Source organism: Eublepharis macularius, chromosome 11 (genome assembly GCF_028583425.1).
Source record: "Eublepharis macularius isolate TG4126 chromosome 11, MPM_Emac_v1.0, whole genome shotgun sequence".
NCBI classification, from domain to species: domain Eukaryota; kingdom Metazoa; phylum Chordata; class Lepidosauria; order Squamata; family Eublepharidae; genus Eublepharis; species Eublepharis macularius.
The window spans coordinates 44,064,936-44,079,277 of record NC_072800.1 but is presented as its reverse complement, the minus strand read 5'-3'; the positions used below and the strand labels follow the sequence as shown (position 1 = coordinate 44,079,277).

Genomic DNA, 14,342 nt, shown 5'->3' with positions numbered 1-14,342 from the left:
TGGCAGATTATCCTGTTAATGACATGCTGATAGTGGAAGCTACCAGTTCCTAAAGCCACTATAGATCCATTTTTGGGTATGGTCCATTAATCCATTTCATGCTCTATCTTCCCCATGTGGGGTGCATCACTTCTACTGCTGTCAACTCATAACTATGGCAGCAGCTATATTTTTTATGCTAGACTCAGAGACCAAAGAAGTATCAGCCCTTTGCTGCTTTTCCATTTTCTAATAGCTGTTTGAGTGCCTCTTAAAGGGCAATTTCTTATGCACCTTTGCTTGAGAGTAAGTCTCTCTGAAATTAGTGGGTCCTTTCCAGAAACTATATCTGGACTATGAGTGTGTGAACAAGCTGTGAGACAACAGCAAACAAGCAGAGAAATACTCATTTTTGTTTTATGTTGCTGCCACAGAGAGACAGAACTGCCTCACAGAGATAGGAAGGTTCTCCTTTTCTGCCAGACATAAAGACAAATTTAGCTTTTCATTCATACACTCATTCAATCATGCACAGCTTTCACGATATTGAGATAGAGATGTAATGGGAATCACATGGAGAGTTATTCTTCCTCATGATCACAACATTTTAGGATCTAAAGAAACTGGGTATGTTTGAGTGTGATTTTTTTAGACTATCTTTTAGGGCTATTTTAGCTATTGCTTTCACAAAAAGGTTACATACACTTTGAAAGAGAAGTTTTGAATCAGTATGAATATTTTGAATTACTGCATGTTATCCTGACTTTCTTATAAGGAGCACTGAGGTGAAGGTCTGGGGCCTGGAGATAAGTAATTACTATGGCCAGGTAGTAAAGCTGGAGTTGGCATAAAAAGAATATCAGCACTGTAGACTAGGTGTGTAGGGAAGGGCTTTAAATTCTCTTACTGTCTGTACCAGCCCCCCCCTCTCTCTATATATAGTTGATTGCTGGGTACCTGCACTTGTATAATGCCAATTAGAGATGGGCACGAACAGCAATACAAACTGGAAAAAGCCACGAACAAGCTGTTCATGAGGCCCCATTCTAAATGAACAGGTGGTCGTTGCAAGCCTCATTCGTTGCTGTTCATCAAGCCAGACAATCTGGCATCTGCAATCAATTCCCTTGGCAACCGGAGGCAGGGACTGCCTGAACTCTGTCTGAACTCCTGCTGTTGCCCTGGAAACCCCAATTGAAGCCCAATTTAGCTTGATAGCCAGGTCTTTCTTTCAAGTGTGGAGCTACAAATTTGTTACAAGGGGGCTCCCAGCTCTGGTTTTGCAGACAGTGAGGGAGAGACAGTTGCTGTTGGCATTTTGAGAGAGAGACAGGGAGAGTGCATTGGAGCTTGAATTTTCTTTGTGTGTGGTGGGATATGGATCTACCTCTTCAAGTTCCAGGGCTGCTGCCAGGCTCTGGGACAAGCTATTATTTATTACTGGTACCTTTCCTGCTGCCTGCTCAGGTAAGGTTTCTGGGTGTGGTGCAGTAGGGATCTTGATGACTGGAGGAGAGCCTGCCGGCCCTCACGAACAACGAACAACAAACATGTTCGTGAACAGGTCATGTTTGTCAATGTTCGTTGTTCATTGTTCGTGGATGGCAACGAACACCATGTTTGTTTGTTTTTTCTGTTCGTGCCCATGTCTAATGCCAATGGTGTGTGTTTCCCACACTGGCTTATTTTATTAGACTCTTTTTAAAACACCCCTTCATTCCAATTGACAGCTACCAGTTTTAAATCTAAGCACTTGAATCTTCTGGCAGTCACGTGCAAGTCATTTAATGTGAGGTTAATGAGTATGGTCAGGCATATGTGTATCTAAACATGCATACATGGATCTGTCAAGACATGTTTTCAAAAGTCTCCACAGGATTTGTAAAGCTTTATTGAACAAGTCTAGTATCATAATCTTATGATGGTCATCTTATGATGGTCTTTGTCCAGAATAAGGCATTACAACAGCATAGACATATACATCTCTCCCAGGCCAGTATTCTTCCCCTCCTTCCTCGCTGGGAACTATGTGTACAGGGGAGGATAAAGCCTCCACAGTCACAAAGACTACTTTTCCAGCGCTAGGAACAGTTTAGTGAAAACAGTCAGTTCATAGGAACCTCAATCCCCCCCTCCTTCATGGGCATGGCAGATGCTTAGCATCCTGACAGGAATATGGTGCTACAGTTTGAATGAAGCCCACACACGGTTTGAATGAAGCCCACACACAACTGGCTTTAACTTCATAAGGTTTACAACTGTTTACAACCTTATGAAGCTTGAGCCTGGCCAAATGGAAATATCCTCCTAGCAGAGCATAAGATGTTTTCAGATAGGATTTTAATATGTTCTTAAACATACCACAATGCTTTTAAACTTTTTAATCAGTTTTAAAAATATTTTTATACTGTTTTTACCTTTCTTGCATCCTGAAACAGTAAGAAGAAAAGTGGGTATATAAATATTATATTTACACATGGATGAGCCAGTTTTGTGTAGTGGTTAAGAGCACAAGACTCTAATATGGAGAACCGGGTTTGATTCCCCACTCCTCCACTTGAAGCCAACTGGGTGACCTTGGGTCAGTCATGGCTTCTAGGAGCTCTCTCAGCCCCACTCACCTCATAGAGTGTTTGTTGTGGGGATAATAATAGCATACTTTGTAAACTGCTCAGAGTGGTTGTTAAGTTGTCCTGAAGGATAGTATATAAATCGATGATTATGATGATTTCATTTATTTAGTTTTTGTTATAAATTCCAAAAGGGACGGTTTCATTGTTGAGTTGTTTTATTATTGTTTCTTTCATTAGAATTCGTTCATATTCATAAATCTGTTTTGTTATTATTTCCCATTGGTTTCAATGAAGGACATATATCATTTTCTTGGGTCTGTACTTTCATGGTTTCCCATCCAAACTGGACAAAATCATGAGGACTGTAGTACTCCCTGAGGACACCCAAGTTGCCAAATTTCAGGCAGACTAATCTTGCCCCCTACTTTTCTGAAGCAATGAAAGGCACCCATGTTTAACATTAAAGTCTAAGGCAAAATTGATAGGAAAGATTCTAAACAGTAACACAAATCACATTGCAACCACTTAGCTTGAAGAATAGTTGCATAAGGAAGAGACGTTTGGTGGAACAAGGAGGGTAAGGTATCTAGCTAGGCAAACAGAAGAAGGACCATGAGGTAGATTTGCTTGGATGAGGGATAAGGTTTCCGCAGCAGCAGGCAAGCAGAGAAGTGCAGGTTGCAAGGGAAAATTTGGCACAGCTAGGCAGGCATTGGGAGAAGAGAAGAAGGCAAAGTCCTGCCCCACATCTGTCAGGATTGTGCTCATTTTAGGAAAACATTTTCTGTAGGAATCCCATTCCCTCAGTGGGGGCAGATGATCCCACCCTCCCAGCCTTCACCCTGCCACTGCTTACCTGGACAGAGGGGTGGAAAGGTGCAAGGAATGGACCTGGGAGCTCCAGAGCACACTCCTGAGGACTTCCTTGTTGCTCCGTGAATGACATCATTCCCTGTGCAACAAGGAAGTGAAGGCCCCTGTGAGGGGCCAATTTGATAAAAATCTGTCCCCAACACTAGTTTTTATCAAATTGGTCCTGTGCAGGGACCTTCACTTCCTTGTCATGTCAAGATTTACATCATTCCCAGTGTGACAAGGAAGTCCTCCAGAGCACACGCATGCGAGGTAAGTTCCTCCCTGTGTGCAGTCCCTCATCCCCTGGTTTGGGCCCCAGAGGACCTGACAATCTAGTTGTCTGCCTTGAATAAGTGAAACCAATAGAGGCAAAGACTGCAATAAGAAAAGAAACCAGAAGAAAATGAAAGAAAGTGGTGTTTTTTCATTATAGGTTGTTCAGATGGGGAATTTATTTCATTTTCATATTAACTACAATAATTACAAAATACCGAATTTTTGTAATTAATAACTAAAGGAATACACAAGTCTAATAAATAATTTAAGCACCTGAATAAAATAAAATAAATAAATAGTGTTGCATCCATTCACTATATCCTTGATGCTAGAGCTGGTATTTTAACACTGGGATTTTAACACTGGCTGAAGCAAATTGTCCCAGGGAGTTTCTCCAAACCCAATAACTTTAATTACCTCCATTACAGAAGTGGCCCACTCATCACCAGTAAGTATCCTTGACTGGTTAATAACAATTACTGCAAGGCAAGAAGTGGTTTAAGGGAGCCCAAATAAAAAAATTTAAAAATCAGAAATAAGATTTATTAAATGGAAATTATACAAAGAATTAAGGTGGGAGGATCTGTACATTTGGATGATAGAATAATGTAAAGCACCCAAGGGCATTGAAAAAGTTGCCTGGTGGAGCAAAAGAGAAAGGAGGAAGGAAAGTGAGAGAGACAGGGCCCTTGACTTCTGGCCACAGAGGTCCCCCCTAGGTCAGAGAGCAGTCTCTGAGCCGATGATATCTACAGCAGAGTTGTTTCTGATTGTAAGGAGGGAAGTAAGCTCTTTGTGGCTGCTCATTTTCCAACCAGTTACCCCACATGAATTCATAGAAGAGGTATTGAAAATCTTAAATGTAGGAATAGTATCAATGCAGTCATCTTTTCATGTTAGGATAAATCCCTTTTGAATATGTGGTTATTTCTAACCACATAAGTTGTTCTCTTTATCTCTCTTCAGCATCTTCAGTGGCTTTTATATTCACAAAATTGAAGCTCAAGAGGCCATGTGGCTCAGAAATCTCTTACTTAACTGTTTAGGTTTTCTGTCATGTTTTCTGTTACCAGAATAGACCCAAGACTATCTCTTTCTTCTTAGCATGGAAGGTTGGTTCTCTCCATCGTATTATAATGAAATCAGAGGAAGCTGCATTCTTATTGGTAGAATGATATAACTAATAATTCATGCCTTAAATGTTAGCCTTATTCCCAAATTAATTGGAAGGCAACAATTAACAAATTCTTCTGTCAAAATAATTAGCATTGTTTTTCTGCAGAAATTTTGATGCAGAATTTGTCATAGTCACACCACATCCAAGTGTCTGGAAAATATAAACCTCAACACAAGTGGCAATGAGACCAATTAGTCTAAAGAAGTAAAGCCTAATTAATCTTATGTGAATTTTGTAGAATGACTCTTAAATGACAGCAAGAAAAAAATATAAAGGAGAATGCCATCAGTGAAGTGAAGTTTAAAATTTTACAGAATTGCATTATTGAGAGGAGTAGGGGCAGAATCACATGGGTGAAGAAGAACAATGTGCACAGTGAAAATGTTCTGGAGCATTGGTTGCTTTTTATCAGAACCTTTTTAGAGGCAACACTCTGCTGGCATAATAGAACTGGGATCCAGTCATAAAAGGAACTGGGATCATGTATATTTATAAGCAAATCAGACAGTAGGCTGAGAAAAAGCAATTATAAAATGTGACACGCTTGTCACAAACCATATTAGCATTAGATGCTGCATGTACATATTTGCACACCTCTGTGAACAGAAAGGAAAGCTGTCTGGATCTTCTTCTTAAGTACATGCACAGCCCCTTCAAATCACATCTGGAGCAGGTATAACTCTGAACCACTCTTTTTATAACAATGCCTCAAAGAAACAGCAGTAAAATTAAATGTATTGGTTCCATATTGAAAATAAATCTAATCTAAATAGGCAAAGAATTTATAAGATCATGGAATAATGTATATAATCCAGCTCTAATGGTCCTTTATTGCCATTTGGAATGCCAAAGTTAATTTTTCACCCAAGCTAAATTCCCCCAAAATGTAGAATAATGCTCATCATCCAACTTCCATTGCTCTTAAAATGTATGTCATCCTCATGGAATATTGATGGTATTTGTATCTATCATGCTCTTTTGAATGGTTCACTCTAGAAATATTCAAAAGTGCTGTGGAAACTGTCTCCTGCTTGGTATTGAGTAGGGTTACCACCAGTGCCACCACTCACCTGGCCAGCAGGGGGGAAAGTGCAAGGAATGAGCCCAGGACTGGAGCTCCGAAGTTCTCCCCCACATGCGCCCTCCACGATCTCTGGTTGGACTCCAGTGGCTATTGAGACTATTTTGTGTAATGGTGTCCAATTTGGTATTGAAACTATTTTGAGTAGTGGTCTCCAGTTTGGTATTGAGACCAATTTATTTTTGATGCACTGTAGATAATGAGAAGATATATAGGCATAAACTGGACTTTCTTTCACTAGTTTTGTTTCTACACTGGGTTGATGAATTAGTTCCATAGAAGTCAAATTCTGTGTTTATAAATATATCAGCCAGTCTATCTTGTTTACTGTTTGGAGTAATGTATTTTTCTTCTTTTATTGTTGCTGTAATGTTAGGTTTAAAAGAGAACACTGAAGAACCATCTAAATTATGAAATGTCATTATAATAATAAACTATGAAGTTAATAGATATATGCAACAAGAACCTGTATGGAAAAACAATTGTGACCTTGGGAAAGAAAGGAAGTGATAGAATTAATTGCATAGACAGAGGATTGATATAGAAATATATTCTGAATGTTAAGCAACTTAGTTTATTCATAACGGCAGCACAGAGAAAAAGTAGATGTGCCACTCAGATAATATGTCTCAAGTCATGCCTATTCTGTTACTATAAATCTAATAGAATTCAGTAACTGCTGGAAACTTTCAGGTCTGTATGTTATTCTATGGCACCTCACTATTTGCTTTCAGTTTTCCAGATGGCAAGGGGTTAACTTGCAAGTATAAATTTCAAACTCACTACAAACCATGTCATCAGTGCACATACACCATAGAAAGATGGGCAATTTACACCAGAGAGGAAAAGAGAGGGAAGATGCATATGACCTTGAGAATGGCTTCCAGTTTGTTAGAAACTGGAGAACCAGTGCTATAGCTGTCTCAGAAAGTCTGGAAGTTTCACAAAAATGGAATAGCTTAAATCCCTTGGAGAATATCTGTTCACAGAGCACAACTTTCTCACCTTCCTCCCACAACAGACTGAAATCTCTCTCCCTCCCCTGCCCTAGTACTGTTCCTGGGAATCACCTGAGGATCCCACAAGAAAGTTGTACTCCATGAGCAGATACCTTCCATCCATGAAAAAATGACATCAGTGGTGAGGCTGGTGCCCTGGGCATACATGACACACAACATTGTTGGATGTTGTAATGAAATGGTTGCCAAGGGTGAAGTGAGTGCCAGTTGCTGTTGATCTGTCTTTGGAGAAAGGGGAGGAGGTGTTCCCCCTGAGGGTTGATGGGCTGTGGGGCCAGGGAGAGGCCTGCAGGAGTCTTGGTGTGGGAATGCCCTTCTTCCTGGACTACAACTCCCAGCTGCCCCGGGCCAAGAAAGTGCGGGAAAAATTAAGGGTGGGGCCTGAATTGAGAGACTCAGCCGATCCTGAAGGAAAAAAGGCAGTTAGTCTCTTTCTTGGTTGAAGAAGGAGAGGCTCCTGCTGCTGGGTGAAACCTGGTTGCCTAGGCCCTAAATGTGGAGGGCCTGGGAGGCAGCAGAAAGGAAATAAAAGGTGAACTTTCCCTCAGACCACCAGCCCCTTAAGGTAGAGTAGGGAACAGTGTGGTAGGGAAAGCAGAGAGCGGTTCTCTTCAGTTTGATTTTCTGCCCTATGAGTTCTGAACAGGGGGGTCTACCCCTATGTGTTGTGCCTTTACCTGCTTTGTATATAGTGTTCTGTATATAGTTATTAAATTATACTTTTTTGGAATATAAAGGACCTTGTGGTGCTCTGACTACGTAAGCTCCCCCACTTGGCACGCTACAGGAAGGGAGGGAGCCCAGGAGAACTGATCAGGCCAGACCTTGGTGGGTTGCCAAGTCTTTTTTATATATAAAATTTTTTATTTTTTAATTTCTAACATAGAAAAGTACAAAAAACTACAAAAATATAAAGGAAAAAAGGGGACTGGGGAAAAGGGAAGAGCAACATATAAACAGAAAACACACACTACATCTACATGTCTTGTATTCCCTTCATACTGCAATTTTTCTTTAAAGTTAACTTTCTAATATGCTATCAGATTGGTAGATCTTATAAAATACAGACTACATTCAGGATCAGGTCTTCTTCCCCCCCCCCCCCCGCGTCTCGGTCTCAGTTCTCTCTGCGGAGCTACAATAGCTGCGCTCGTTCCCTCCTCCCCCCCACTCTCCCCTACAGACTTTGGACTTTCTTCTTGCTGAAACTCCTGATGGTTAAACAAAAAGTCCCTCAGCTGTACTTCCGATGTTATCTTGTAGGTTTGATCCTTGTATCTGAACCAGATGCCTTCCGGAAACAACCATTTATATTTTACTTCACATTTCCTCAGGAAAGCCGCGAGTCTTTTATATTTAAATCTTCTTTTACGAGCCAAAAATGGAACGTCCTTCAATATCTTAACCTTATTGCCCAGATAGTCCAAGTCCACATTATATGAATTATATAAGATGGTGTCCCGAGTCTTCTTAGATGAAAAGTCAATAATAATCTCGCGAGGCAGCTGACGCTTCATTGCATATTTTGAAGATGTCCAACGGACTTCCAGAATATCGCTTTTTAACTCTTCTTTAGTTGCCTTTGCGAATGACGCCAAAAGTTCCGACACCAAATCTTTTAAATTTTCACTTTGGTCCTCTTTTATATTCTGAAGACGCAGTACCATTTGGGCACGGTCCACTTGTAATCCTATTATTTGATTCTCCAAGAGCTTCACTTCTTTACTTGTTGCTTTCATGAGTACTACGTTTTTGCGTGCAGATTGCTCTGCTCCAGATGCTGTTTCTTTAATGGTTTTCACTTCGCTTTCCACTGAATCAACCTTTTGCCCCATTTCATTTAACTTCGCTACAAAGGGCTGCATAGCTTCAAAGACAGCTTGTCTGACCATCTCTTCCAGGGTTTCCCCCTTCCCCTGTAACATCGCCATCACCGATTTACTCATCGCAGGGCTCTGCTTTTTCGTCGCCATCTTGGGGGGGGGGGGCGCCAGCTAAGTTCCGAAACTCCATGAAGGGGAAGAAATCCGCGCCTTCTTAGCTTCAACTCCCACCAATCCTTCGCATACGCTTAGAAATCAGAAGGGATTCGCTTACTTACAGGTTTTCACCTTAAATCTGCTTATTGCCGTTCTCCATGGCCCGGCGGCACGTGATGTGCTGCGGTCTGCCGGCCTCCGTTGGAGCAAATGGGCAATTTACCCCCTGCGTTGCTTTCAGGGGGTTCTTCCCGCTGCGCTCCGGACCCTGACCCCCTCACTGGAAGTCCTGGGGGTTAACCCTCGTAGGTCAACCGCCCGGTCAGGCTGCTCGGACATTTCCTCCCGGACCTGCGGAGAGGAGCGTCCAACATGGCTGGGAAAATGAAACCAAATCCTTGGTGGGTTGCCAATTCTCCAGGGCCCACCCAACGATTGGGGAATTCATGTCCCAGTAGGGAAATTCAGCCAGAGGGGTCTTACTGCCCCTCAGTCAGGCGGTGTACAATTCAGTGAGTGGTGGCAGCGATGAAGAGTGTGAACCATGCCCACCAGGGACGGTGGGAGGCGGATAGCAGGGCTAGCAGGCCATTGACGGCGGCTCAGTTGCCCGGACTGAGAGCCAGCGCCCGTTCCACCACAGATGTAATAGGCCACAACTTTATGTCATTGGAGCATTGGCAAGGCACAGGCCAACAGATCTACTGCAACAAATGTTCCACTTCAGTTCAATGGTTTCTACCCCAGTATGCCAGCTGGGCACCACAGTATGGCAGGTGTTGTGCTACCATCTCAGAAACTGCTGCCATCCTGGTATAAACAGACAGCCCCTGCCACCCAGGGCAAAGCCTGCAACAGCCAGTCCAGGTGTGTACCCTTTGGGTTTTGCTCAGATCCCTTAAGGGGACCCATAAAAGTGGAGTGAGCTGCCCAGACTGCAACACTCACCCTAGTGGATCTGGTCCAATGCTTCAAAACCACCTAAAGATGTGACAAGCCCCCCCCCCATATCACAGCACCCAAGGGGAGGGAGGGACATTGCTCCTTCTCCTCCGCTGCTACCCAAAGGATGGCAGTGACCATGCAGGCTGCTGGAGAGGAGCCTGACCACGCCTATGCTCCTCCCCTTCAGCCCTTCACTACGGCTCTTTGCCTCTACTCCCAGCCTCGCCCCCCAGCTGCAACATTGTCCACTGGCAAGTCAGCGAGCCCTTTTAATCAGGTTTTGATAGATTTATAAAACACAGCAAAAATGCTCAAGAATCAGGCCTGCTGAGATCCTGTTTCATCCAGTTTAAACCAAGTTATGTGATCGGGGTGCATATGCGAAAGAAGAAAAATGGTACCTGCCCCCACCAGGGCCTCCCCACCCCTTTTTTTAAAGGAGGGGGGCCTAGCAACTTTGATTTGAACCTGGCTTGGTAAAGTGAAAAAAAACTATCACAATTTAAAGCACCACATATGTTTCTAATGTAATGAAAATAAAATAACACCGGCAACCTCAGTGCTTGACAAAATTCCCTTGACATTCTGTAGAAATAAGAAACAATGCTTGACATCCTTAAGAACTGTATGCATTGCTTGAGGCAAATATATGGACCTCATCTTGTAGAATGTGAAAATAATTGAGACAACTGTCAGGATCAGAACTTTTATTTGATTTTTAAACCAATCCTAGCATGCCATGTCAAAAGGATTTCTTATGTTGAACGACAGGGCAGGCCCAGTAAACACTAATATGGAAACACAAATTCTATATGTCTCCGAACTGTAATTCTTGAGTCTGGTTCCTCTATCCTATTGCCTCCTATTCAGTTTTTTTAGCTGATTCAGCGTTTCTATTTTAAGCAAGACTTCACTATGTTGCAGAAATACTGCTTTGAAGAATGTTGACTAAAGATCTAGCAAATGAAATTTATCAAACAGGCCTTCTTCCCAAGATTTTAAAACTAATTTTATTCTGAAATCAATGCAGTGTTTTGATATTGATGCATTAAACAGGTACCCATCTGTAAGATTTATTACTCAATTTATTAACAACTAAGTCAGACGAAAATGTTTGATTTACACACATACACAAAATCAAATGGATAGGGTTTTTTAAATGTGTTACTCTCAGGTTTTCTTTATAGGCAGAATTCCGCTTATGAATATAATATATATTAATTAATAGCTAAAGTTAACTCAGTTTGAACCAGATAAATAAATTACTCATCGTTAAGAAGTCCAGGGAACAAAAATATATTTACAGACATGTGCATGTTTGTTCAGAGTCAGTTAGTTCCAGGGGCCATGATGACTGCAGCCTTAGGAGCCAGCCAGTTTTTCGACCTCATTTAAAGGGAAGAGGACTTGAGAGAATTTATTCCTGTGACTTTTGCTCTCCTTTCTCCTTCTGTCCATTAGCAGTGTTTTAAGATAGTCTTTCAGAAAGCAACACTCATGCAAGAAATATGAAAAATAGCCACATTTCTTTTTGGCCACTTTTTTCAAAAAAGAGAAAGCTGTAGTAGTTTCTCACATGTTTTCTCTCTCTTTGTCAAGCAGATATTATTTTAAATTTCCGAACAACATACGTCAGCAAGTCTGGCCAAGTAATATTTGAAGCAAGATCTATTTGTATCCACTATGTAACTACCTGGTTCATCATTGATTTAATTGCTGCACTTCCTTTTGATCTACTTTATGCTTTTAAAGTCAATGTGGTGAGTATGATCCATCTGTTCTACTAATACTTCCTATCTCAAGTAGTCCTTTTCTGTGAATAAATATATTGTTCCATGACAGTGGTGAAATTAAAATGTGTTATGAATTCTAGAGTGCAGCTGTTGGTCTGTAGCAAATATGTAAAGTGTTTTGACCTGAAGTGGTTAAGAAGCAATGGGTGGCGCGGGAGCCTCAGGCATAAACAGAGGGGAAGAAACCTCTGGATCTTTAGCAGTATGTATGTTGCATTTTATGTAATTGCTGTACTGTAGCCATTTTCTAGATTGCAATGTTACACTAAGCAGAGTTTTAAAGGATAAAAATGCTTATGATGTTCAGTTTACCTATTCATTTTTTGCATGTGATAAAGCTCCTGGCTGCAATCCAGAGAAAGTTAACTCTCTGACAAAGGGAGCTGTGACAGACAGCTGTTAACTTTCTGACTTTCTGGCAAAGGGAGCTGTGATGGACCTAAAAGCAGGTTTTCTAAGTGTCACAGATAGCTGGGAGGAAAAGAGTTAACTCTTGCTTGGACTAGAAAGCTTGAAAGGCAGACTGGTCCCTCCTCTCTGATTGGTCAGTTAGAACCCAGCTGAAGGGCTGACAGTTGGTTCTCTATCAGGATTTTTCAGACAGAGTTTGTGCGTGAGTCTGACAGGGAAGGTCAGACAGCTTCCCCTCTGGAGTGAAGGAAGGAGAAACTTGCCTTAACTGTAAAATCACTGTCCTGAAGAAGAATTCAGTTTAAAAATTCTTAGTATAATGTCAGCAGAAGCTGAAGCCTACTTGACACAGATATCATTGAACAAGGAGTATTGTTTTGGCAAGAGTGATTGGGTAGTAGGTTAGACTCCCTTTCAAGCCAAAAGAAGGAGAATTATTATATCTTCTTAGGAAAAGATTAATTCCTGCCAAGTTTCTAAAGTGGTTTGGCTCTGAGGAGGATCTTAGGTCTGTTGTGAAGGGAAATCAGTTTTAAACTAACTTCAGGAAACCTTAGCTGTCATAGAAAACTCTGTGAAGAAACATTGTAACTAAAGTGTTTGGTAAAACACCTCTCACAGCTAAGAAACTAAGATTCAAGGAAAATATTTTTCCTGTTACTTCAAGTGTATTCTGTACTACCAACAAAATTTGATCTCAGCACTTTCATTCCCTGACTACTCTTAGTCAATTCCTGTCTGTTAAATAAAGTTATTTCTTTTTAAATATTATACAGTTTCCACTGCCATTTCCAACAAAAGAGGAAGAGGGCTCCTGCTTTTCTCCATCAAGTTCCTGGGCTGGGCTAAAAAACCAAAATTATATCTCCCTGTCAGAGTGGGACAAACAGACTTGCAAAACCTCAAATATTGACACACTACTTGGGGCTGCTCAGCAAAAGTAGGAAAACTGAATCTGCCTCACAGTGGCGTATAGGGGGGTCTGTCATAGGAGCTTTGACTCTCAAAATCTGGAAATCTAGCTGGTCTTTAAAGTGTTACTGGACACAAAAATTTATCTTGTTATTATCAAAGGGAGAATTTAGTGTGTTTAACTTAAGTCCCAGTAATTTAAATTAGAGATGTAGTTGTGACTAATATTTTTGGATCAGTACCACTACGCCTTTAGTTTTTCAGGGCATGTTGGGAACTTTATGCAGTCTTATGAGTGCCTTGATGCTGCTCAGTATTTCTTGGGAAACACTCAGAAAATCAGTTGAACAAGAATTCACCACAATCTCTTTTCTTTCCACACATATGAATATTCTTACGATCAATTAAACTCTCACCTCAATATCAACTTAGTGATCTGAGCACAATGATTTTTGGATATTTTCAAATTCATGTCAGATTGATTGGATTTAAGGCAATGGTGTTAAATGTTGAATGTAATGCTTTTTTCATTTTACATTTAGGGTTTGTTAACCTTTTTAAATACAATAGACTCTGTATTTTGGAATTCAGGCCAAAAAATTGAATTGAATTCAATGAATTCAAATTTTAGAGTATAAACTGGATTAAGAACATTTTAGAAAGTTGTTCTCAAATTCATTTTCACTATAGTATGAACTTTTAAATAGCATATCTTGTATTATTGTTTATTTGTTTTACTTGTATTATTTCTAGTCCGCCTTTCCCACTGAGACTCAAGGCAGATTGTATAGTGTAAATCAATATGATTGGAAGCTGGGGCATTCAATAAACAATGTAATAGAGTGTGAATAGCAGAAAAATTGAAAACAAGCAGAAATCTGATACAGAGCTTAAACAATGCTGAAACAAAACATCAAACACAGTAGGAACCTAGGAACACATTTACAGCAATAGGCAGAACACAATAATATAGTCTATGATCCCTATTCCTCACACTCACGGAATGCTAGTGGCTTCATGGTCATGGCACAATTTCTGACATCTTAGGAACGCCACGAAAATGGAATCATCACTGTCTGATGTCAGAAATCGCGCCATGAAGCCACCAGCGTTCCATGAGTGTCATGCGATTTTTAAGATGTGGGGAAACAGCCCATGTCTCTGAAGAAGGGTTTAAAAAGATCTACAGTCTTTTGTGTTGTGTGGTTCATCTATTTTTTTTGAGGTTCAAAAGGTAACAGAAGGTTTATTTACAGTAGGTTACAGTCAAAAGGCAGGTAGGCTGGTGTTTGAACTGAAGAAACAGAAAGGTTTTTGTACAGGAACTTCACTGGTGTGATTC

General features: G+C 40.9%; 1 protein-coding gene across 1 annotated transcript in view; it reads left to right on the top strand.

The window, feature by feature from the left end:
* Window positions 1-14,342, top strand: part of KCNH8 (potassium voltage-gated channel subfamily H member 8) — a 270,322-nt gene that overhangs the window by 141,313 nt on the left and 114,667 nt on the right. The window contains exon 6 of the mRNA XM_054991452.1: window positions 11,487-11,644. Coding sequence (XP_054847427.1) covers window positions 11,487-11,644 — 158 coding nt within the window. The remainder of the gene's footprint in view (window positions 1-11,486; window positions 11,645-14,342) is intronic.